Source organism: Pseudophryne corroboree, chromosome 1 (assembly GCF_028390025.1).
Source record: "Pseudophryne corroboree isolate aPseCor3 chromosome 1, aPseCor3.hap2, whole genome shotgun sequence".
In the NCBI taxonomy this organism is placed as follows: domain Eukaryota; kingdom Metazoa; phylum Chordata; class Amphibia; order Anura; family Myobatrachidae; genus Pseudophryne; species Pseudophryne corroboree.
The window spans coordinates 437,629,477-437,653,626 of record NC_086444.1 but is presented as its reverse complement, the minus strand read 5'-3'; the positions used below and the strand labels follow the sequence as shown (position 1 = coordinate 437,653,626).

Here is a 24,150-nt window from a genome sequence, read left to right as displayed (position 1 = left end):
CTTAGGTAGAATAAAGCCAGTTTGTGCAAGGGCCTCCAAATTGCCTCTTTTTCCTGCCAGTATACGTACGGACTGTCTGACGTGCCTACTTGGATGCGGTCACTCATATAATCCTCCACCATTCTTTCAATGGTGAGAGAATCATATGCAGTGACAGTAGACGACATGTCAGTAATCGTTGGCAGGTCCTTCAGTCCAGACCAGATGTCAGCACTCGCTCCAGACTGCCCTGCATCACCGCCAGCGGGTGGGCTCGGAATTCTTAGCCTTTTCCTCGCACCCCCAGTTGCGGGAGAATGTGAAGGAGGAGATGTTGACGGGTCACGTTCCGCTTGACTTGACAATTTTCTCACCAGCAGGTCTTTGAACCTCTGCAGACTTGTGTCTGCTGGAAAGAGAGATACAACGTAGGTTTAAAATCTAGGATCGAGCACGGTGGCCAAAATGTAGTGCTCTGATTTCAACAGATTGACCACCCGTGAATCCTGGTTAAGCGAATTAAGGGCTCCATCCACAAGTCCCACATGCCTAGCGGAATCGCTCTGTTTTAGCTCCTCCTTCAATGTCTCCAGCTTCTTCTGCAAAAGCCTGATGAGGGGAATGACCTGACTCAGGCTGGCAGTGTCTGAACTGACTTCACGTGTGGCAAGTTCAAAGGGTTGCAGAACCTTGCACAACGTTGAAATCATTCTCCACTGCGCTTAAATCAGGTGCATTCCCCCTCCTTTGCCTATATCGTGGGCAGATGTATAGGCTTGAATGGCCTTTTGCTGCTCCTCCATCCTCTGAAGCATATAGAGGGTTGAATTCCACCTCGTTACCACCTCTTGCTTCAGATGATGGCAGGGCAGGTTCATGAATGTTTGGTGGTGCTCCAATCTTCGGCACGCGGTGGCTGAATGCCGAAAGTGGCCCGCAATTCTTCGGGCCACCGACAGCATCTCTTGCGCGCCCCTGTCGTTTTTTAAATAATTCTGCACCACCAAATTCAATGTATGTGCAAAACATGGGACGTGCTAGAATTTGCCCAGATGTAATGCACACACAATATTGCTGGCGTTGTCCGATGTCACAAATCCCCAGGAGAGTCCAATTGGGGTAAGCCATTCTGCGATGATCTTCCTCAGTTTCCGTAAGAGGTTGTCAGCTGTGTGCCTCTTCTGGAAAGCGGTGATACAAAGCGTAGCCTGCCTAGGTACGAGTTGGCGTTTGCGAGATGCTGCTACTGGTGCCGCCACTGCTGTTCTTGCTGCGGGAGGCAATACATCTACCCAGTGGGCTGTCACAGTCATATAGTCCTTAGTCTGCCCTGCTCCACTTGTCCACATGTCCGTGGTTAAGTGGACATTGGGTACAACTGCATTTTTTAGGACACTGGTGACTCTTTTTCTGAGGTCTGTGTACATTTTCGGTATCGCCTGCCTAGAGAAATGGAACCTAGATGGTATTTGGTACCGGGGACACAGTACCTCAATCAAGTCTCTAGTTGCCTCTGAATTAACGGTGGATACCGGAACCACGTTTCTCACCGCCCAGGCTGCCAAGGCCTGAGTTATCTGCTTTGCAGCAGGATGACTGCTGTGATATTTCATCTTCCTCGCAAAGGACTGTTGGACAGTCAATTGCTTACTGGAAGTAGTACAAGTGGTCTTCCGACTTACCCTCTGGGATGACGATCGACTCCCAGCAGCAACAACAGCAGCGCCAGCAGCAGTAGGCGTTACACTCAAGGATGCATCGGAGGAATCCCAGGCAGGAGAGGACTCGTCAGACTTGCCAGTGACATGGCCTGCAGGACTATTCGCTTTCCTGGGTAAGGAGGAAATTGACACTGAGGGAGTTGGTGGTGTGGTTTGCAGGAGCTTGGTTACAAGAGGAAGGGATTTAGTTGTCAGTGGACTCCTTCCGCTGTCACCCAAAGTTTTTGAACTTGTCACTGACTTCTGATGAATGCGGTCCAGGTGACGTATAAGGGAGGATGTTCCTAGGTGGTTAACGTCCTTACCCCTACTTATTACAGCTTGACAAAGGCAACACACGGCTTGACACCTGTTGTCCGCATTTGTGTTGAAATAATTCCACACCGAAGAGCTGATTTTTTTTGTATTTTGACCAGGCATGTCAATGGCCATATTCATCCCACGGACAACAGGTGTCTCCCCGGGTGCCTGACTTAAACAAACCACCTCACCATCAGAATCCTCCTTGTCAATTTCCTCCCCAGCGCCAGCAACACCCATATCCTCATCCTGGTGTACTTCAACAGTGACATCTTCAATTTGACTATCAGGAACTGGACTGCGGGTGCTCCTTCCAGCACTTGCAGGGGGCATGCAAATGGTGGAAGGTGCAAGCTCTTCCCGTCCAGTGTTGGGAAGGTCAGGCATCGCAACCGACACAATTGGACTCTCCTTGGGGATTTGTGATTTAGAAGAACGCACAGTTCTTTGCTGTGCTTTTGCCAGCTTAAGTCTTTTCATTTTTCTAGCGAGAGGTTGAGTGCTTCCATCCTCATGTGAATCTGAACCACTAGCCATGAACATAGGCCAGGGCCTCAGCCGTTCCTTGCCACTCCGTGTCGTAAATGGCATATTGGCAAGTTTACGCTTCTCATCAGACGCTTTAAATTTTGATTTTTGGGTCATTTTACTGAACTTTTGTTTTTTGGATTTTACATGCTCTCTACTATGACATTGGGCATCGGCATTGGCAGACGACGTTGATGGCATTTCATCGTCTCGGCCATGACTAGTGGCAGCAGCTTCAGCACGAGGTGGAAGTGGATCTTGATCTTTCCCTATTTTAACCTCCACATTTTTGTTCTCCATTTTTTAATGTGTGGAATTATATGCCAGTATCAATAGCAATGGCCTACTACTATATATACTGCGCACAACTGAAATGCACCACAGGTATAGAATGTAGATGGATAGTATACTTGACGACACAGAGGTAGGTACAGCAGTGGCCTTCCGTACCGTACTGCTATATATACTGGTGGTCACTGTGTCAGCAAACTGCACAACTGAAATGCACCACAGGTATAGAATCTAGATGGATAGTATACTTGATGACACAGAGGTAGGTACATCAGTGGCCTTCCGTACCGTACTGCTATATATACTGGTGGTCACTGTGTCAGCAAACTGCACAACTGAAATGCACCACAGGTATAGAATGTAGATGGATAGTATACTTGACGACACAGAGGTAGGTACAGCAGTGGCCTTCCGTACCGTACTGCTATATATACTGGTGGTCACTGTCAGCAAACTGCAAAACTAAAGTGCACCACAGGTATAGAATGTAGATGGATAGTATACTTGACGACACAGAGGTAGGTACAGCAGTGGCCTTCCATACCGTACTGCTATATATACTGGTGGTCACTATCAGCAAACTGCAAAACTAAAATGCACCACAGGTATAGAATGTAGATGGATAGTATACTTGACGACACAGAGGTAGGTACAGCAGTGGCCTTCCGTACCGTACTGCTATATATACTGGTGGTCACTGTGTCAGCAAACTGCACAACTGAAATGCACCACAGGTATAGAATGTAGATGGATAGTATACTTGACGACACAGAGGTAGGTACAGCAGTGGCCTTCTGTACCGTACTCCTATATATTATATACTGGTGGTCAGCAAAATTATGCACTGTACTACTATATACTACACAATGCAGCACAGATATGGAGTGTTTTTCAGGCAGACAACGTATACTGGTGGTCACTGGTAAGCAAAACTCTGCACTGTACTCCTCCTATATAATATTATACTGGTGGTCCCCAGTCCCCACAATAAAGCAGTGTGAGCACAGATATATGCAGCACACTGAGCACAGATATGGAGTGTTTTTCAGGCAGACAACGTATACTGGTGGTCACTGTCGGCAAAACTCTGCACTGTACTCCTTCTATATTAATATAAAGCTGCTCCCCAGTCCCCACAATTAAGATTTAAGCAAGCACAAATATTTGCATCAACTCAACAATGAATAAACGGAGAGGACGCCAGCCACGTCCTCTCCCTAACATTTCCAATGCACGAGTGAAAATGGCGGCGACGCTCGGCTGCTTATATAGAATCCGAATCTCGCGACAATCCGACAGCGGGATGATGACGTTCGGACGCGCTCGGGTTAACCGAGCCATACGGGAGAATCCGAGTATGCCTCGGACCCGTGTAAAATGGGTGAAGTTCGGGGGGGTTCAGTTTCCGAGGAACCGAACCCGCTCAACACTAATGATGTCATCATTAGAATGCACTAATTCTGTATTAATATGTTACTTCATTTAAACTTACTGGAGGGATATTGGCATCTTCACCTGAGGGTTACATTCACTGACACCATACAGTAAATACATTCTAGTAGCAGATCTGGAGAACAGAAGCTGAACTTTGTACAAATATTCATCCAGAGCCTTCGGTTACATTTCTTAGCATCTTATTAATTATTGTATCTACTTTTATTCGCTCCAAGAAAGCATAATTCCAGCCTTTTATATTTGAAAAGATGATATGGAACAAAAGCCATACCGTCTGTCTTGCCGCAAAATATGTATCTAGGGGGGAATTCAGACCTGATCACTGCTGCGCGTTTTCACACAGCGTGCGATCAGATCTGAACTGCGCATGTGTATGCACTGCAATGCACAGGCAACGGGGATGGCCGGTCAGCGACGGGATGGTGCGATAAATCCGATTGCACGGGTGTTCACAAGGTGATTGACAGGAAGAGGCCATTTGTGGGTGGCAACTGACTGTTTCCAGGGAGTGTCCGGACAAACGCAGGCATGTCCAAGCGTTTGAAGGGAGGGTGTCTGATGTCAGCTCTGGCCTCGATCAGCAATAACCAATCGCAGCGGCTGAGTAAGTCCTGGGCTGAGCAGAGACTGCACAAAATCAGTTTGTGCAGCTCTGCTACACATCGGAATGCACACTTGCACAGTGAATTCCCCCTCCCCCTGTAGGCGCGCCGCTATCTGATCGCAGGGCAGCAAAAAATGCAGCCCAGCACTCAGGTCTGAATTATGCCCTAAGATGCTTCGCTAATGCAGTAGAATTACAGTGCATGAGTACCCTGAGCACTGGCATTGCATCCAGGTGCTGTGAGACACTCAGAACGTAAAAAGAAAAAGCTGGAGGTCTGATAAGAATGAGCCGTGTCATCCTTCATAGCGCACATCATTGTACATAATGTGCAGATGTATACACATTCCTTTGAGACAAAAATATATATCAATCCTAAATGCCTAGTACACTATAAGAAACTTCTATGCTGCTACAATCCGAATAAGATACTAAATTTAGAAAAAAGGACAACAGTCTGGGAATGGCTACCTGGCCGGTATCTGGATGATAGATGGACAATGTATTGGTAGACAGACAATAGGTCGACAGGTACAAACGGTCGACACTTGTATTCAGTGTGTTGCACGTTTTTCAACATTTGCTTGATTTACTAGCCATGTGGACATCTATTGGAAATAGTAACCTGCGATGAGCAGAGCAAGCCACCAAGCCCGAAGCATGGCGTGTGAAAAGCGAGTCTGCTAGACGCCTGTAAGGATGGTGGTTAGATAACCAGATCTGGCCAAAAAAACACACACACACACAAAAATGTGTTGACCATTTTCATGTCGACCTTTTGTACCTGTCGAACTTAACATTGTTGATCTATTAAAAAAATAATCATAATAATGACTCCACACACAACCTGGGTGGAGTGTCGCGGCTTGTGTCTCGTGGCATGTGGTGCAAAACAATGAAGTGTATGAGGTCACATCGGTAATATACAGTAACATATAAGTGACTATAATACTATGTAGCTGTGCCTTCCTGTAATAGTGATAGAGTACCTGACTCTTTCTCCTGCGGTGTCTGATCCCTCTAGGAGCGTGTAGAGGAAATGTCTGCGACCTGCATGCTCCTCGCTATCAAGATGTATTACTGTGCGAGCAAAGGGAAAACATTTCATTTACAGTTGATAGGAAACGTTCATTATCTATAAGTGTTCAGCTCTGCTGAGCAAAGAGATGAAACCATAGGGCAACAGGTATTGGGCTTTTGCCATGTAACTATGTTGATCAGACCTTTGCTGAAGTGGTAGTATATCTCCTCGCCATGCCTAGGTTTGCGAAGTGACAAAGGGGTCTCTGTTTCTTCAGGGGGGACACCAGGAAATTCAAATTCCACAAATACTCTCTCCACTGATTTGTCACCGACCACCTCTGAGTATGGATCTAAGGTCAGCGAGGCAACTTCCACCCGGATTCTGGTTGATGGCTGAATAAACAAACAAACAAACAAACAGTGACATCATCCGTTTCTCATATCTACTTATTATGCTAAATAATATTACCACACAGTCTAATGTAAAAGGTCTAATGACTGTGCTGATGTTATGTTTCTATAGTTACCAGTCTCAAAACATGTAAGCCAGTTAATGGTTATAAGCACAGCTCTAACCCATGGGGGTCATTCCGACCCGATCGCACGCTGCACTTCTTCGCAGCGGTGCGATCGGGTCAGAACTGCGCAAGCTCGGCGCACGTGTGTCGTCGTCCGGCGACAGCTGTCGCAGCGCAATGATGCCAGGAACAATGAAAGCGGCCGCAGCGGCGACCACAAGAAGATTGACAGGAGGAAGGTGTCAACTGATTGTTTTCTGGGAGTGGTCCAGCGAACGCAGGCGTGTCCAGGCGTTTTGAGGGCGGATGTCTGACGTCAAATCCGGGACCTGCATCGCTGGATCCGTCGCAAATGGTAAGTATATCCAGGGCTAGTCTAGTTTGATGTGAAACTTTTTTAGCATAGCAGGGCTGCACAAGCGTTCGCAGCCCTGCTATGCTAAAATACATCCCCCCCCCCATAGGCGGCGTCAGGTTGATTGCACGAGCAGCAAAAAGTTGCTACGTGCGATCAACTCGGAATGACCCCCCATGTGCGAGTTGGCCCGTTGTAGCAATGGGACCTAGACATTAATAGAAAAGGCGTATCTTTAATAGTAAGAAGATCTGCTCTCATTAGTCATGAATTTATTCAACAAGCTCCACGTTAGCACTGCCCTCCCGTTTTCTAAACAAATGTTTTAGCTATACAGTATGCTGTGGAGGTTGTACAGTATCATGCCTCACAATATAAACTATCCCTGGCCTGCATAGATTACTGCGTTATTGTAGATACGGGAATTCACAGCTTCAACCATCATCTTATCAAAGGGGGATGCTAATCAGAGAAGGGCGTTGGTTGTGTTCATTCTGTCATGCACTCACCAATTTATATGGTACTAGGGGTTCTGCTACTATAATATCTTCTTCATCACTGTCTTCGGTCTGTAATTTACCCAAGTCATTTGATTTATCACCTGGGGGAAAAATATATATATTTTTTTATTTAAATCTGAGTTGTATTTTGCATTACTATGTATTAGCAGACAAAGCGTGCTACTGTGTACCAGTTGCCTCTGGTGAGGTTTGCCTGTCCTGTTTGTCAGAGTGGGACGAGCTTGTTTCCTGGTCTGATACATTTACTTCTTGTATACGTGTTCCTTCCTGCCATTCCTGTTCTACTGCAATATCCTGATGTGAAACAGAATTTTCATAGAGTCATTCTTTTAGCTGAATTGGAAAACATATAAGCACAGTTCTTTGCATGCAAGGAATCTGCCTATTTGCTTTTATATAAACATAATACATATAACTATGTACTATGTATTCAAACTGGGCAAAAGCCAGCTATTGCAGCAACGTCTCTGTTTTTCTCATCCACAAGCTAAAGATTATAAAAAGGCAAATAGACAAAAATATATAGCCACATACAGTGGGTGCAATGACCCACAACAATACTTATTCATTGATAAGTGAAATGACAGTTCTGTAAATATTTGGATAAGAAGTAAAATAGAACACTGCTTGTATGACAATGTATTATGGAAAGGAATCATGTAGCAGTCACAAACCATATGTGGAAGAAATGAAATGTGACATGACATAGTAAAGATTGGATATAGTATTGGTAGCTAGTCCATCCATACTGGTTTTACAGGCTTTCAGGAACCTTCCACAAGGTTTTTGCTAATGTTTCACACAGGAGACAAAAAGGCTGATTCAGGCTGCATTGCAATCGCATTGCGACTGCAATTTCAGCGATGGACACCCCTGGCATGCGCAGGTCCTGTCCTGCGCACGCGCCCCCAGTTAATGCGATTGGCCCACATTAACTGCAAATGCCTCTGCCTGAATGACAGGCAGAGGTGTTCGCAGGGCGGCCCTGGGGAAACGGGGGAGTGCCGGTGGTGTTTTCAGGGCGGCTGCATGTCATCACACGCAGCCACTCATGCCCTTGTGAACGGCTCTGTTTGCACACACTTCACAGGGCTTCAGCATGCAAACACTGCCGCAGCAGCCTTCCATACTGAATTAGGCCCAAGGTCCAAAGTGCATACAATTCTAGATTTCTTTTTACCATCTCAGACACATGTCCTTATAACTGGTACAGGGGGTTGTTTAAACCTGTTATTTGGTTTACCACAATTTTATCTAAGTTATAACTAAAGGTGCATTTCTGTAGTAGCTGCTCATCTTCTATCCAACACATCATCCAACTTCTGCTTCCACCCAATCTGCATAAAAGATTTGCATGTGGTGGAATGAATGTTGTTCTTCATGCTCACCCAGTTAATGGCTACATTACCAGATATCACATCTATTACTGTACATTAGCAAATGTATATTTCCTAATATTATACTTTGTTGTATTTATTTCTCACTGACCTCCACATTCATTTCATCACTCAGGTGGCCAGCTGGTAATGAGGCCTCTCTTCTCTCTCTATCCTTTACACGTGGATAATCTGTGACGTGAGGATCTCTTCTTCCTCTTTTGCTACAGGCCACATCCCTGTGCAGGTCTTCTTCTGCCTTACGAGATTTGGTTTGTCTGGATCTGCTTAAATGAATCTTTGGAGCATCTCTGGCTATTGGTTTTCCATGGGATATTTGCTAGTAAATTTAAAGAACGTGTTTTTATGATTAATCATTGACCAAGAATAGTTGTATGAACAGATCAAATAAGGTTGTGTTACCTTTTATGTTATGTATTGAAACATGGAAGCAAGTGGATAAGCAAACTAACCTCAGAAGTACAATAATAACCTATTGTAGATCCTACTACCTTGATAGCAGGAAAGCATTTTACAGTAAAACCATGCAGTGAGGACATGTATGTTTTCACATTATTTCATGTGTTAGTTCAGCATTGTAGTCTGGCTATGTCATCACATGGCTGTTTCCAGTCCCACTGTCATACACTGAGAGCAGAGCTTTTCAGCAATGCTGTATAATACCAAGCCCTAACAAAAGCATATAAATAAACATGCCGCATAAAATACTGCTGACAAATGCTTAAATAAATCCACAAATGTGGACAGCATCTTCATATAACCCCATTATTTTAATAATAGTGCTTGCTGGCTGCTATCTCTTACCTGTGACATTGTAACGTCTTGAAGCTTCCCAGGAGTTATGTGATCATTGATAGTGGACTCCCAAAGGCAATGGTAAGGAAATTTCCACTCCAGGCTCATCTGCACTGATCCAGTGCATTTACCGTTGGCATTCATAAGTGCAAAATCACCTTAGGAAGAGGAATAGTTAAAGAAAATATAGAGGAAAAAGACAAGATCAAAGTATTATTGACACTTATAAATCAGCAGTTGAGAGTGACCAAATTTACGTTCCCTTATGCAAAATATACTCTCCATCAGATAGACAGTCAAGTTATCTGACAGTGTATAGCAATAACTGATAATTGGTCTGATGGCAAGTTTGATCTGACAGTGTATGACCTGCATAAGGAGATGGGGGTAGAGATTATAGAAAGAGGGTACTTTTAAAATGTAGATTACTAGTGCTTTAATCAGAACCAGCAATATAAGGTGACTGTAAATGATTGCAATTAAATATAGCCAAAGACACATAGAACTACAAAACAAAGGTCTATTAGTAGAACAGGTGACCCACCAAGTTTCTCTAAGCTAAGCTGATATTCTGCGCATTTATCCCGGTTGTAACTGTGTGGAGGTGCATAGCAGATTTGGATTTAGGGAGTGTGGTTTTCACTGGTTGTTCCTGGAGGGTAACGGGGGTGGCTAAACACAGAGCCATGCATATAGAAACCATGCTCAGACAGAGCAAGTGCACCTGCAAACAGGTGTGCAAACCCATGCATCCCTTGTTCTGCTGCTTTCCTAGGGCTGGTTCAGAATCGCACGCTACTATTACTGCTTTAGCGTCTTCTGGGGTTCATTCCGAGTTGATCGCTCGCTAGCAATTTTTTGCAGCACTGCGATCAGATAGTCGCCGCCTATGGGGGAGTGTATTTTCGCTTTGCAAGTGTGCGAGCGTTGATGCAGCCGACGGCACAAAAAAGTTTCTTGCAGTTTCTGAGTAGCTCTGGACTTACTCAGCCGCTGCGATCATTTCAGTCTTTTTGGTCCCGGAATTGACGTCAGACAGCCGCCCTGCAAACACTTGGACACGCCTGCATTTTTGCAAACACTCCCAGAAACCGGTCAGTTGACACCCACAAATGCCCTCTTTCTGTCAATCACCTTGTGATCGGCTGTGCAAATGGATTCTTAGTTAAATCGATTGCCCATCACAGATCCTGTTTGTAACCGTACGATGCGCCTGTGCATTGCGGTGCATACGCAGTTTTGCAGAGATTTAACCTGATCGCAGCGCTGCAAAAAGTTGCTTGCGAGCGATCAACTCGGAATGACCCCCTTTGTTGCAGTCACATCTTTGACTCTTTGCTAATGCTAGTACATTCCTTTCCCTTAGTGTATAAGTGTGTGTCTGAGTGAACAAGGGCTGGGATGCCCACTTTGTGTTTCTGCAGTCACAATCATTGGAAGCACCAATGGGACTTGCACCGTCCCATGCTAGATAGAATCTCTGCCATAGTATGGCCTCCAATGTACGCTATTCAGTGTCTTGGGTTTGTAACACTCCATTGACACAACCATCAGATGGAATATCTTCATGCGTCTGCTTAGCTACCTCCTAGTAACCATCCAGTGTAAATCCCAATACATTCCAGAGTCAGAGTGGCTCCATTTGTCCTGTGTCTCTGTATGCAGACACCATGGGATGCAAAAGAATGGCTAATTTATGTGAAATATTGCGTGCAGATCAGCCACCTACCCTCCCATTGCAGAAATGCAGCTCCCCCAGGTAAAATGCGCCACGCAACTCGGTGTGAGTAAGCCAGATGCAGTCTGTGAGACTGCAGTGGAATCCTATTGGAAGTCCTACCTGCCAATCAAAAACACTACAGGCAGTTCCACTAGGAGGTGCTTCCTCCCTTTGGGACTGTCAGACTGGGCTGCGAATAGCAGAGAGCCAGCTTCCTATGGGAAGCCAATCCCTGGCTTTTGCACAGGCCAATCCGATCTGGCTTCTATGGGCTGCAGCCGATGCAGTCTACAGAAGCTGGGGGTTTGCGCATGCGCAGGTCCTGACGCCTGTCAATTCCATTGTACGGGTGCTGGGACCCAGCTGGCGGAGTGGATGAGGCAGCACGGCCAGTGGCATCCTCCCTTAACCCAGGCCACCGCTGCTCACTACTGTAACTCACTGACTCACATGGCGAGTGGTATAGGAGTGTGAGAATACTTCCTCTTCTGTCCCTACTTCTCAAGAGGTCAGACACTGTGCTAGAGTTATTATAGGAATGAGTAGAGGTGACTCATACCCAGATCTGCAACATATTGTGACCAGGGTGCTACCAACGTTGGCAAGGGAGGTACCTCATCTCTGCTGACTGTAGGATTGTGCCCTTATAAGATGTATTATCACCTTGCCTCACATGAGGAATTGCTCTTGTTTGACATTCTGAAGCCTTACCAAAGTAATACATGGACGATAAATGAAACATTACAGGCCTACTGCAGGGTTATATGCAAGCCAGTTTTGTGGGCTGTTTATTACTCAGCTCAGTGAGAAACTGCAGGTGATTCAGAGTCACATGGATCTCAGTCTCATCGCCACTTGTGGCTAAATGGTGAAAACTGCGCGTTTGCAGTGTCCTAAGAGCATGTCGTGAACATGTATATGGAATTGCAGTGTATACAGAGTTCCATATGATTTCAGACAGATCTTCTGCACCAAGGATAGGGCTGGTACAAATGCCAGCTGAGAGTAATAATAGCTACTTCAAAATGTGCACAGATGCATGTAAATCTGCATATATTTCTATACATGCAAAGCAGCCTGACTTGCATCCAGAGACGGATTGGACATAGGGCTCACAGGGAAGATTCCCGGTGGGCCGACGCACCCGTGGGGCCTGTTTTGTTTGAGGACATGTGGTCCTTTTTATAGACATAATAAATAAGATGCTAAATAATTTGCATATATATAAATTACTTTGCCACTTAGCCTGTGATTGCAGATGATCTAGTGCATAGGTTCTCAAACTCGGTCCTCAGGACCCCACACAGTGCTTTTCTTTTTAATCCACTAGGGGTCACTGGAGTACTCTGGGGATATGGACGGTTCCACAGGAACTAGGCACTGAATAAGTTAAAATTTGAGACTACTTCTCCCCTCCATATCCCAGAGTACCTCAGTGTTTTTTCGGTGCTCACCGAGCAACTAGGCCTGTGGAGTTTCTCCACAATTATTGGATTTATTTTTGATTTTTCAATGTTCCACATCCCTTTCCCCCTTCCAGAAAGGCGAGGGTCCGGGATAGTGGAAGCTGCTGAAGCAGCTGTGGGTGTCGGACCTCTCTAAAAAGAGCTCCCTCACTACCACGTGCAGGACTATAACCTGCAGTAAAGGCTGGACGGAACTTACAGAGAAGCCCCGTCATAGCCCTCACCACAGGGTCCAGGTATGTTGAACGGGGCGGTCAGCTCACGCTGCCGCCTCGCTGTGTGGGATACTGTGTGTGTGTGTGTGTGGCCGCCGGGGCCACTGCCTTCAGCCGCCCGCTGCCGTTTCCAGCTCTGCTGTCTATGCTGTGTCCCCCGCCACTCTGAGCCGCGCCGGCCACGTTGATTTATGCATAGGCCGCTCCACGGCTCTATGCAGCGCGCTCCCCGGCCCTCGATGCCGCTTCCGGCTCCCTCTCCACCATAGCCCGGCTCCGTGTATAGAGAACAATACACGGAGCACAAGGGCGGGGGGTGGGGGGGGGGGGGCACACAAATGAGAGTTTTTGTAAAAGGCAGGCTTCATAGCCTAGTGAGTAACTTTGATGCCACAGTGATGTTCCCTGCACACAGAAATGTCAGGGTCACTGGATAAAATCTGATGATTCAACTCTTGTTGATAAAAGAAAGTATGTTTACTAGAATACATCAGCGCTGCATATGTATTACAACAGGCTATTAAGTCTTTGTTAAACAGGATACATGTTGCTCATATATGTGCAGGTTTGAATGCAACATAGTATGCTTATTAAATCTGCTTACATAATTATAAGTCTGCATATTTAACCATTTTTCCTGTTGTTTTTCCAGAATTTCCTGTATTACATCTCTCCTCCATTGAAGGCGCAGGGGTGTTAAGAGGAATTTGGAACCAGGCATACTGCTGACGTGTACTGCACTTGGCCAGATATATATTTGTAAAGACACCTTAGTGCTATTTACTGAGTCGATCTACAGCCACACCACACTGGATACGGGACCCATTAACTAAGCTGCGGTTAAGCAGCAGACATCTCAGGTTTTTTAAGCCTGTGAGTGGTCACATTTAGTTCAGACTTCTAAGAATTATTATACCTCTGAATCAGGATATATCTGGATATATGTATATGGGTATATAATATATATGTGTATGTGTGTATGTATGCATATATGAAATATATATATATTTATAAGGTCTGAGTATGTGTGAATATACGTTGTTGTATATATGTGTGTGTGTATGTATATATATATATATATATATATATATAATATGCTGACATTAAAAATCTATTTTGCAATAAGCAAGACTACAGTGACGCAGTTGGTCGGCACACAGTGCTTATTAAACAGTATCTGTTGAGCACTGCAAACATTGTGAGTTCAGGCCTCACCTCCCCAGATCACCAGTGGCCTAATGGATAGGACACTGCCCTCCTAAACCTGGGATTGTGGGTTCAGGTCCCATCTGGATTGCAAGTCACTACAGCAACCATTTCATCACCAGAGTTGATGTTTAAACAGCAGCTTTGCTTATTATTTTTACAGGTGGCTCTGTAGCCAAGTGGTTAGGCTTCCCGCCCACAGTGAACTTTGTGATTACATGGACACTGGTTCAGATCCTGGTTTAACAGGTGTAATATATATATATATAAAAAAAAAAAGAAAACATGGTAGGACACCATTTTTAACAATACTTCCTGGTTCTTTGCAGGAGGTTGCTGCCCTACAACACTCAGCCTCTGGGGACGGGGGGTTGTTAGGAATTTAATTTATTAATTTATTGATTGTTTTTGACAGCATGTCTCTACAGGAAGATTCACTATTGCTGGTAACCACATGCACGGTAATGCAGGTTTATACACAGATTACTTCCGTAGTGTACTTACTGGTCGGGGTACATGATCACTAAGTCTAATGCATATTCAAACAAGCAACTTCGCTGCAGAGTCAGTGACACAGTGTGTCGGACAAATACGACTGCACAGACAGACCGTTACCGGTCCTCTTTGGGGGAAAATGCGGGCGCATGTACTGCCTGAGAGGAGGAATTTTTTTTTTTATTTTTTTTTACTGTTTTCAGCTAAATTGTTGCGGTCGATTCACCGCCAGCCCTCATAGCACCAGGCCAGTATGTTAGGTTCTCAGCAAAGGCTGAACAATTTCCAATGAGAGACAATTGCAATTATTGGGCGTTTAACTACCTATCGGAGTGTACCCTACACAGCAGTATGGCTGTTGCTTCGCCCTGCTTTGGTAAGGGTTTGAGGTAACAAGGCTGTAGTGGCAGGGCACTCCAGTTCAGGTTTGCCCTAAATAAAGACCCCCTTACACTTCTTGCTGCCTACAGCTTTTGTGACTTTGGCAGTTGGTTCTTGTGTTTCAGCTTCGCTAGTGGCACACAACGTCCACGTTGGCTATGTTCCAGACGAGAATAGATCACAAACCAGGTGGGGGGGGGGGAATCTGTTTTCCTACCATTGTCTACGCGAATTTCTGAATGATTCCGTCTCATCGACTTCAATTCCTAGGTATGATTCTCGATACGGTAAATCAAGGAATTTACCTACCCGAACAGAAGTACAGGTCATTCGTCATCTGGTACAATTAGTGCTTAAGCCACGCACAGTCTCGGTTCATTTGTGCATTCGCCTATTAGACACAATGGTGGCGGTTTTCGAAGCGCTTCAGTTTGGAAGACTTCACTCACGTCCTTTTTAACTGGATGTGCTCGCACAATGGTCGGGCTCGCTTCTGCTGATTCACCGCAGGGTGAGGTTGTCTCCAAAGGCCAGAGTGTCTCTACTCTGGTGGCTCAAAGTACAGAATCTAACCGCAGGGAAACAGTTCGGCGCCTGGAATTGGATAATTCTCACGGCGGACGCGAGTCTCAGAGGTTGGGGACCTGTAGTTCAAAATTTTCAGCTCCAGGGTCTCTGGGCGGATCACGAAAGATTGCTGTCTATAAATGTCCTGGAACTCCGGGCAATTTACAATGCGCTACGACAAGCAGTGCACATGCTGCAGGCTCAGGCTGTTCAGGTGCAGTCAGACAACGCGACGGCGGTCGCATACATCAACAAACAAGGAGGAACGAAAAGCCGCATGGCCATGCGGGAAGTAGCTCGAATCCTCAATTGGGCCGAGGTGATTTTGTCGGCAGTATTCATTCCGGGAGTGGACAACTGGGAGGCGGATTATCTCAGCTGTCGGGATTTTTATCCAGAATGTGCATTAAATCCAGAAGTGTTTCGCATGTTGGTCCAGAGGTGGGGTTACCCGCAAGTGGATCTGATGGCATCTCGCCACAATTATCAAACGCCCCAGTACGTGTCCAGAACGAGAGATCCAAAGGCAGTGGCGGTGGATGCTCTCACAATCACGTGGCCATACAGTCTCGTGTATCTGTTCCACCGTTTTCCGCTGCTCCCTCTGTTGCTAAAACGGATCAAAAGAGAGTCCGCCACAGTCATACTAGTGGCGCCTTAATGGCCTTGGAGAGCTTGGTTTCGGATCTTCGCGGTCTACTCGCGGACGTTCCTTGGCCGCTCCCACTGCTTCCGGACCTGTTACATCAGGGTCCGTTCTTTTTCTCCGATTTAGCGCGGCTGCGTTGACAGAGTGGCTGTTGAGACAGCCCTCTTATAAAGAGAGGGAATTCCAGAATAGGTTATACCAACCATGTTACATGCTAGTAAGCCAGTTACGGCAGCTCATTATTACAGAGTATGGCGTGCCTATATAGGTTGGTGTGAAGTTCGGAAGTTTCCGACATCATCTTTCAAGTTATCCCATCTTTTTTGTTATGTCTACAGATGGGGTTAGATGGAGGTCGGCGTTTATCCACACTAAAGGTGCAGATATCTGCAGAAGATTGGCTCTATTGCCGTTGGTACACACCTTTATGCAGGGTGTCCTCAAAGTACAGCCTCCATTTCACTCCACTTACTGCGCCATGGGACTTGAATCTGGTTTTAGATTGCTTATAGTCTTTTTATTTCGAACCCTTACAACAAGTGGATATTAAGTTTCTCACTTGGGAAACAATTTCTCTCCTAGCCTTAGCTTCGGCAGGGCGGTTTTCAGATTTGGGTGCCTTGTCATGCAAGCCACCGTATTTAGTGTTTCATAATGACAGAGCGGAACTTTGGACGAATCCCGCTTTCCTACCAAAAGTAGGGTCCTCTTTTCACATCAATCATCCAATAGTAGTTTCTGTGTTAACAGGAGATTCTGGAATTTTGGTTGGGGTACACGCATTACGCGTTTATGTATTCTGAACGTCTACAGTTCCTAAGACGGATACGTTGTTATCCTCTATGATGCGGCCAAGATGGGTTGGCCACCTTCTAAGCAGACCTTATCCAGATGGATAAAACTGACCATACGTCAGGCTTACCTTCATGCTAGGTTACAGCCGCCTACATCAGTAACAGCTCATTCCACATGTTCTCCGGGAATGTCATGGGCAGCTGGTCGTGGAGTTCTACGACACAGCTTTTGCAGGGCGGCTACATGGTCTTCAATGCACATGTTTGTGCGCTTTTACAAGTTTGATACTTTTGCGGCATCAGCATCTAGCTTTGGCCGTCTAGTGTTACAGGTGCCAAACAGCTCTCCCGCCCAGGGGGGAAACTTTGGTACATCCCTAGAGTACTACAGTAACCCCTAGTGGATGAAAAAGAAAATAGGATTTTGGTACTTACCAGGTAAATCCTTTTCTTTGAATCCATAGGGGGCACTGGACGCCCACCCAGAGCAGTTTTACCTGGCTTGTGGTAAGTTCAGAGAATCTTATGGTAACACACTCTCACCAACTGGTTCAAATTAGCAAGTTTGTTGGGTTGGTGTCAACTGATAGTTGTCAGTAACGTTATGTGTCAACTTTATTGTTGTTCGTTTGTTATATGTAATTCTCCATTAACCTCTATAGCTCCTGTTCGGCTCAGTAAAAAAACACTGAGGTACTCTGGGATATGGAAGGGAGAAGTAGTTTCAAATTTTAATTTATTCAGTGCCTAGTTCCTGTGGAACCGTCCATATCCCCAGAGTACTCCAGTGCCCCCTATGGATTTAAAGAAAAGGATTTACCTGGTAAGTACCAAAATCCTATTTTTTTGCAGGTAACCCAGCAGGTGCACAGGTGTATTAATTACTCACTGACACATTTTAAAAGGTCCACATGTTGAGCTAATTATTTAACTTGCGATTCTGCGAGGAGACCTGCAAAACATGCACCGTGTGGGGTCCTGAGGACCGAGTTTGAGAAGCTGTGATCTAGTGTATACTCTGTCTGCCTGCTTGGCTGACATATATGATTGAGTGAATAGTGATTGGGATATGGTTGGTGTAATAAGCAAGAAAATATATCTTTCTAAAGAATGATATAGTTTCCTAAATTCTGAAGGTGTATCATATAATGTGCTCATAAAATTTTATTTAATTTATTTTTAACTTCCTCCTTGATGCTGGACATGCCCTCTATCTGGAAAGTCTTGGGGGGAGGGTGCTGCTGCCATGGCCCATGGCTAGACCTTACACCTCTGGTGCTGCCCATGTGGGGCCACTAGTACAAATTTTTCCAGGGCCGCTTTTTGTTCCCAATCCGGCCCTGCTTGCATCTGACTTGATACAGCTCTGAATCAGGCCCTAAGTACACGAATGATGGTTGAGTAAAAAGATAAGTATACACCAACAAGGTCTGAACGTTTACATTTGTGCATTTTCATTTTTGGTTTTGGTTCCCTTTTGAACTCTCACCATGAATGCGGTTTCCCTGTGTCAGGCTCAGCAGTGGCACTTCAGCTTTTCCCAAGTAATCTCCTGGCTGTGTCTCTTCATCATCAAAGACATAAACATTCAGATGCTCCCTCTGAAGATATCTTTCCAGGTCAGTGGTCAACTGTAAAGTGTATACAGTTTCGTCCCCAAACTGAGGGTTGTTACTACAGGGTATGATAGTGGTGGAGTGGTCTGGGTGATGGTAGAAGCGATAAACAATATATGGACTGGGTTGGTGCCCCAGACTGCTCACTTTTAGACTTCTACAACCCCAGATCCGGATAGTCAAGTCATTCTGAAGGCCACTATGTACCACTGATGTCCTCGACTGAAGAACAAAAAGAATACAAAAAGGCATCAGTTATCTACGTCAATATATATTAAGGTTATTTCAGTCTGAGCAGACTCTGACTTCAATTGCTGTATATTTAGATCTCCAATCTCTGGCCATTTAATAGTCTCTTTCTGTCTTCTCACCTTTGCTGCAGCACCAGGTCTGCCAGTATATAGGTAGCTATGTGCTTTGCTTCTTTGTCTTTGGAGACACTGGGAACGAGACAGGGGTCCATGCATTCGCAGCCAGAAGTCCAATTCTCCTATGTTTTCTCCAGAGGCATCTAAAGATTGCAGGGAGTGTAATCATGGCATTAATGACTGGTTATTTTTAATAATTGCATTATAAATAGAAAGTCAATATTCTGAATAATCAGAGTGTTAATTTCCAACTCCCGCATTTATATACTGGTTGGTTAACAGGAAAATAGTGAAATAAAAAGTACAGCAAATCTGACCAGTATATCATATTACTACACAGTATAATAGCATATTTAGCAATATCACATCATAGATAGGATTAATAATTATTAAAAAAATCTGAAAAATCATATAATATGTAAAACTAATAAATCAACAAACCAACATCCAGAAGTAAGGAACAGTCAGCGTTCTATTGTCAGTGGTCCACATGGATTGTTATAATAGAGAATTTACCATTTAGAGTGATAGAGCTGTGTACTCTGTCTGTAGTTTGCAGTACTGAGTCCAGTTTCAGCCGGCCACGTGCCAGTTCACAGTGCCCCCCACCTATGACTTGATAAAGCTCCACTGTTAGAGTCCCAACCCTTAGGTAACGCAGGAATTCAGGATCTGGTGTTACCGCATAACAAGAAGTGAAGTTGTATTGAGGGCTGATGCCAGTTACAACGGGAGTGGCATGAGTCTCAAAGTCATACAATGAGTAGATACAGAAGGTGATTGGTTGAGGATCTTCAATTATGCTTACGCCATAAGGGGTAAAACAGATACTGCCAATATTGACCTCAAATAGAGTTTCCCCACGATGTAGGGAAGGTGCAGAGACACCGACTTCAGAACAGGGGGAGTCTTCAGTACTAAGTCTGACAGGATATGTGCCATATGCAATGTCCTTCAGCTGAGCTGGAAAGAAATAGACATGAAAATGTAACATATCGATGATATAGTAAGGCGCATTTAACATTGTGGTCAAGTATTGCCCTAGCAAATCAATGATAAGTATGATCTTTAAGGTACAAAGTGCAAACAATGCAGGACCAAGGAATAGACAGGAACAGAAAGTGTTATACGAAGATGTAAGTGCAAAAAATGTACAGGATGTAACTAACATTTTTTTTACATTTGTTTGTGTATTAAAAACATTTGTACATTTAAGTGTACTTCACTGAAGTTTCCTTCCATTCTCCTCACATTTGGCTGCATTAGAACCAAAAAGTGCATCCAGTTTCCCATTCTTTGGGCTCCCCTAATAGCATAGTACTACTGTATGTCTGGGTATACACCTGATTATGTACATAGCAGAGAGAGTGAAAACATTCCTACAAATTCTACCCTACTACCCAGAGGAGTAACTAGATGCTTGTGGGCCCCATAGCAACTCTTTGTAAGATCCCTAATGTGCCACTCAATGGTGAAAAATGTATATTGCACATGGAACTTCACCAGGAACATGGGCCTCTGTCAGCTGTGGGCCCCATAGTGGATGCACTCCTTGCACCTGTGGTAGTTACACCCTTGGTACTACCACTGTATGACCGTGCTATTCATCAAAATAATCTTGTATGTGTTTCTTCTAAATAACGCTTGGTCCAGTTTGATTTGTCTTAAATGACAATGATGGGATATTGGAGTTATCTTTATTACTTGAGTTACTTTTGTATGTTTGAAGGTTTTCATTACATCACTTGAAGTGTAACTAGCAGTTGTGGTAGATTTCCCATTATGGGCGTGAGGCACATTACTAGGAGTGCCTCTTGCTGGGTTGAGGCACTCAGATTTTAGTTTTATTACTGTAAGGCCGAAATGTTTTTAAAGCAACAAGGAAGCCCTGTAAACTGTCCTACTTAGTAAATACAGTATGAGTACATCATTAAAACTACAATAAAATGTCATAGTTCAGGGCTTGTTTCATTATTATATTGACCATAGCCAAAATAGGACTTATAAGCTAGTAATAAAATAATAAAACTGAGTGGTGGGGGGCATTAATGCTGTGCATAGGGTGGCCGACCCCTAAATCCGCCCCTGAGTCGAAGGTCACTTTCCCACAAAATTGCATAGGGTTTATATATAGGGAAAAATCAAGTCTTTTTGTGGGGAGAGAAATAAACCCACAAATAAGGAAACACCAGTGTACTGACTGGAAAACTGTCCTCTGCACTCCTTTATCTCTTACAGATAATCTCATTCCAGCAAATAAACCATGTTCATGAAGGAACAGTGCCCATACCCATAACATGCTTAAGGGGTCTATTTACTAAGCTTTAGACGGAGATAAAGTACCAGCCAATCAGCTCTTAACTGCCATGTCACAGGCTGGGTTTGAAAAATGACAGTTAAGAGCTGGTTGGCTGGTACTTTATCTCTATCCACTTTAGCTCCATCCAAGGCTTAGTAAATAGACTCCTAAGTCTGCACAAAAGCAGGTGAATTGTCTCACAAAAGATTATATTTGCTGCTGGTTTGAGTTTTTATGCATGGTCATAATTCAGCCTTCATGAAGTATTTTAGACCAATGACATGCAGTCAGGGTAGGCAGGGGAAGCAGAGCATCATCTCTGATACTACAATGTATTCCAGAGTTTTGACTATAAAAATGATTAGACTAATACAAAGAAGAGATTTATAACTGAGAAATCTCTTTGTATTATTCTAATCATTTGTATAGTCAAAAATCACCACCAAATCATATGTGTGTGTAAACCTGGCTCTGATACTAGCCAGTGCCTCCCCTGCCATTCACCTCACTGCTTTAGACTTCTATATATGTGTGATATATTACATTTAAAAATAATTTGAGACTCTATGTTAGTAAATAAATGATACACAACTAGACTCCTAGTCCGTTATCCTGTACACTTCTATACAGTAATGATACCTTCCAATATCTGGATCCTGGAGTTGCGCTGAAGTAGTCTGGCCTCAATGTCACGCTCCTTTTCTTCTCTTTCTCGGCTTTCACACTCTGCCTTAAGTTTCACAGCCTTCAGCTCATCCTGTCATTGGCAGGGCAGAAAGAACAAGATAATATATTTAGAAATGAATATACATGAAGATGATGTAAGAACATTTCCAAACTGTACAGATTAATCAGAGATGCAAGGAATTGTACATGCATATTGTGCTTGGACAGATTACTACAAATTGCTTATTTATGTCATAGTGTCCTCTATTGTAATTAATGTCTAGATTGAAGTTGGACATAAAATCTATAGCCTATACAGCAGAACCTACTTCAGGTAACTATTAGTCTTTCAATAAGACTTGACAAAATCTTCCATATATTGACAATTATTTAATACGAACACCTGATGAAGACCTGCAACAGGTCCCAGGTTACATTTTAACTTGATGTTTCTTTAGGAGACTAAGTGAATGATGCTTCTTCAGTTACCTGGTAATCCTTGTTGATTTTATGCTGCAAGAATAACATCTCCCGAATTTTCTCTAATTCCAGAATGGTCTCAGCATGAGCAGCATCCATTTCCCTCATCTTCCTTTGTCTTTCCCGCTCCATCTCTCTCCTCTCCTCCTCTTCTTTCTCTCTCTGGAGATCTGCGCACCCCATATCAGATTCTGGCTCAGTTTGTCTCTGCATAGTATTGTCTCCCTCTTTTTCTTTGTTCCTCACTCTTCCTTCATCCAACAGACCATTCTCACCACAACTAGTTCCTCTCATTCTTCGAAAGTCTTCCATACTGCAAACCTAAAGCAAGTAGAATCATCTTATTAACTCAAAATTCTTCTCCTAATTACTTAGTAGTTATGGAGAATAAGCTAATAACCTGCTGTACTTGACAAATGAAACTACATAATGTTACTGTTGTCTCATATAAAAACCGCCTGTGTCTTAAATTAACAAAAATTGTTACTTTACTACAGAATATAAAGTTATGCAGCTAAATGAAAAATTTTAATATAGAAAAATGTTCCCATCAATATATTTATTTACCTTGGTATGTATCAAAGAGATAGTTCTGGCAATTGTAGTATGCTATGCATTTGCGGTAGGTTCTGTAAAGTTGATGGCATTATATATATATATATATATATATATATATAAAAATAGCTTTAATAAATTCTATCATCCTGTATTGTTTTAAAGATTACTGAGAAAAGAACCCAAACAGTTGCCCACTTTTTTTTTTCTTCTTGGTGGGGGAGGAGGGGGGGGGGCATTGCGGGGTGGATGTAGTGAATATAAAACATTGTTTTATTTTTTCTGATTAAATAGTGGCACTTAAGCTCAAACCAATATTCTTGTTACACCGATTCTCCATATCACACACTAGACTTAAACAGCGGCCACAAAAGCTACCATCTACTGTAAGTAACTCTCGTCTTTAGAGATTGTTTACTCAGATGGGTATGTAATGGTAAATTGCAGCAGTAATGTTTGCCATGACACGGAGGAATGGAAGTAAGATACTAAAGAAAATAATGCCAGCAGATTGGAATATTTGCCATATAAGGTGCAATTCAGTAAAATGACAGCTTCGCGTTCTTGGGTTGCAGAGAATGAAGATAAATTGCAGCAGGTTTTCTCATTTCTCCCACTAGATTTACAATAACTGTTACTTACAGTGTTACAGCAATGCATTTTATTATCCTATTTTCACCTGAACTGATGTCATTTCCTGCTCACAAGGAACTTTCTTACTGGCCGCTGAAGATAAAATGGTTGAAACTCTGTCCTGAAGGTTGTGGATTTCTTGCATCTTTTCAAGCAGTTGATACTGCAGCTGGGAGATCTCTAGTTTTAGGTGAATATTTTGTTCTGTGAACGGCAGGGAAGATGGTTACAGTACATAGTGTAGCAATCACTAACTAATATCTACTGTATTACCACTATCTGTCTTATGATCTACTGTTTGCTTGTTTGAGCAGCAATTATGTTCTATTTAAATTGTTTTTGCTTTTTAATAATAGTTATTAGTATTTTCTGTCTACTTCATAAATGATAACCTCTCTCATGCTGAAGTTGCTCCTTGTTTTGCGTAATATCGAACACATGGCAATGATTTTGTCCCTCCAGCCTTGTAATCTGGGCCTTCAACTCGGCTTCTGTTGCTTTCCAGGAGTTCACACGCTCAGAGTCCAGAGAGCTGATAAAACAATGAGAACAA

The 24,150-nt window shown here is 43.8% G+C and overlaps 1 protein-coding gene across 1 annotated transcript in view; it reads right to left on the bottom strand.

Moving 5' to 3' along the window:
• RPGRIP1 (RPGR interacting protein 1) overlaps nt 1-24,150 on the bottom strand; it is a 58,039-nt gene that overhangs the window by 4,254 nt on the left and 29,635 nt on the right. The window contains exons 12-24 of the mRNA XM_063946493.1: nt 23,990-24,129; nt 23,644-23,801; nt 22,419-22,730; nt 21,903-22,020; nt 19,481-19,927; nt 18,968-19,107; nt 18,470-18,818; nt 9,522-9,645; nt 8,784-8,982; nt 7,466-7,589; nt 7,284-7,375; nt 6,102-6,294; nt 5,868-5,958 (exon numbers count right to left, since the gene is read on the bottom strand). Of these exons, the coding sequence (XP_063802563.1) occupies nt 5,868-5,958; nt 6,102-6,294; nt 7,284-7,375; nt 7,466-7,589; nt 8,784-8,982; nt 9,522-9,645; nt 18,470-18,818; nt 18,968-19,107; nt 19,481-19,927; nt 21,903-22,020; nt 22,419-22,730; nt 23,644-23,801; nt 23,990-24,129 (2,487 nt within the window). The remainder of the gene's footprint in view (nt 1-5,867; nt 5,959-6,101; nt 6,295-7,283; nt 7,376-7,465; nt 7,590-8,783; nt 8,983-9,521; nt 9,646-18,469; nt 18,819-18,967; nt 19,108-19,480; nt 19,928-21,902; nt 22,021-22,418; nt 22,731-23,643; nt 23,802-23,989; nt 24,130-24,150) is intronic.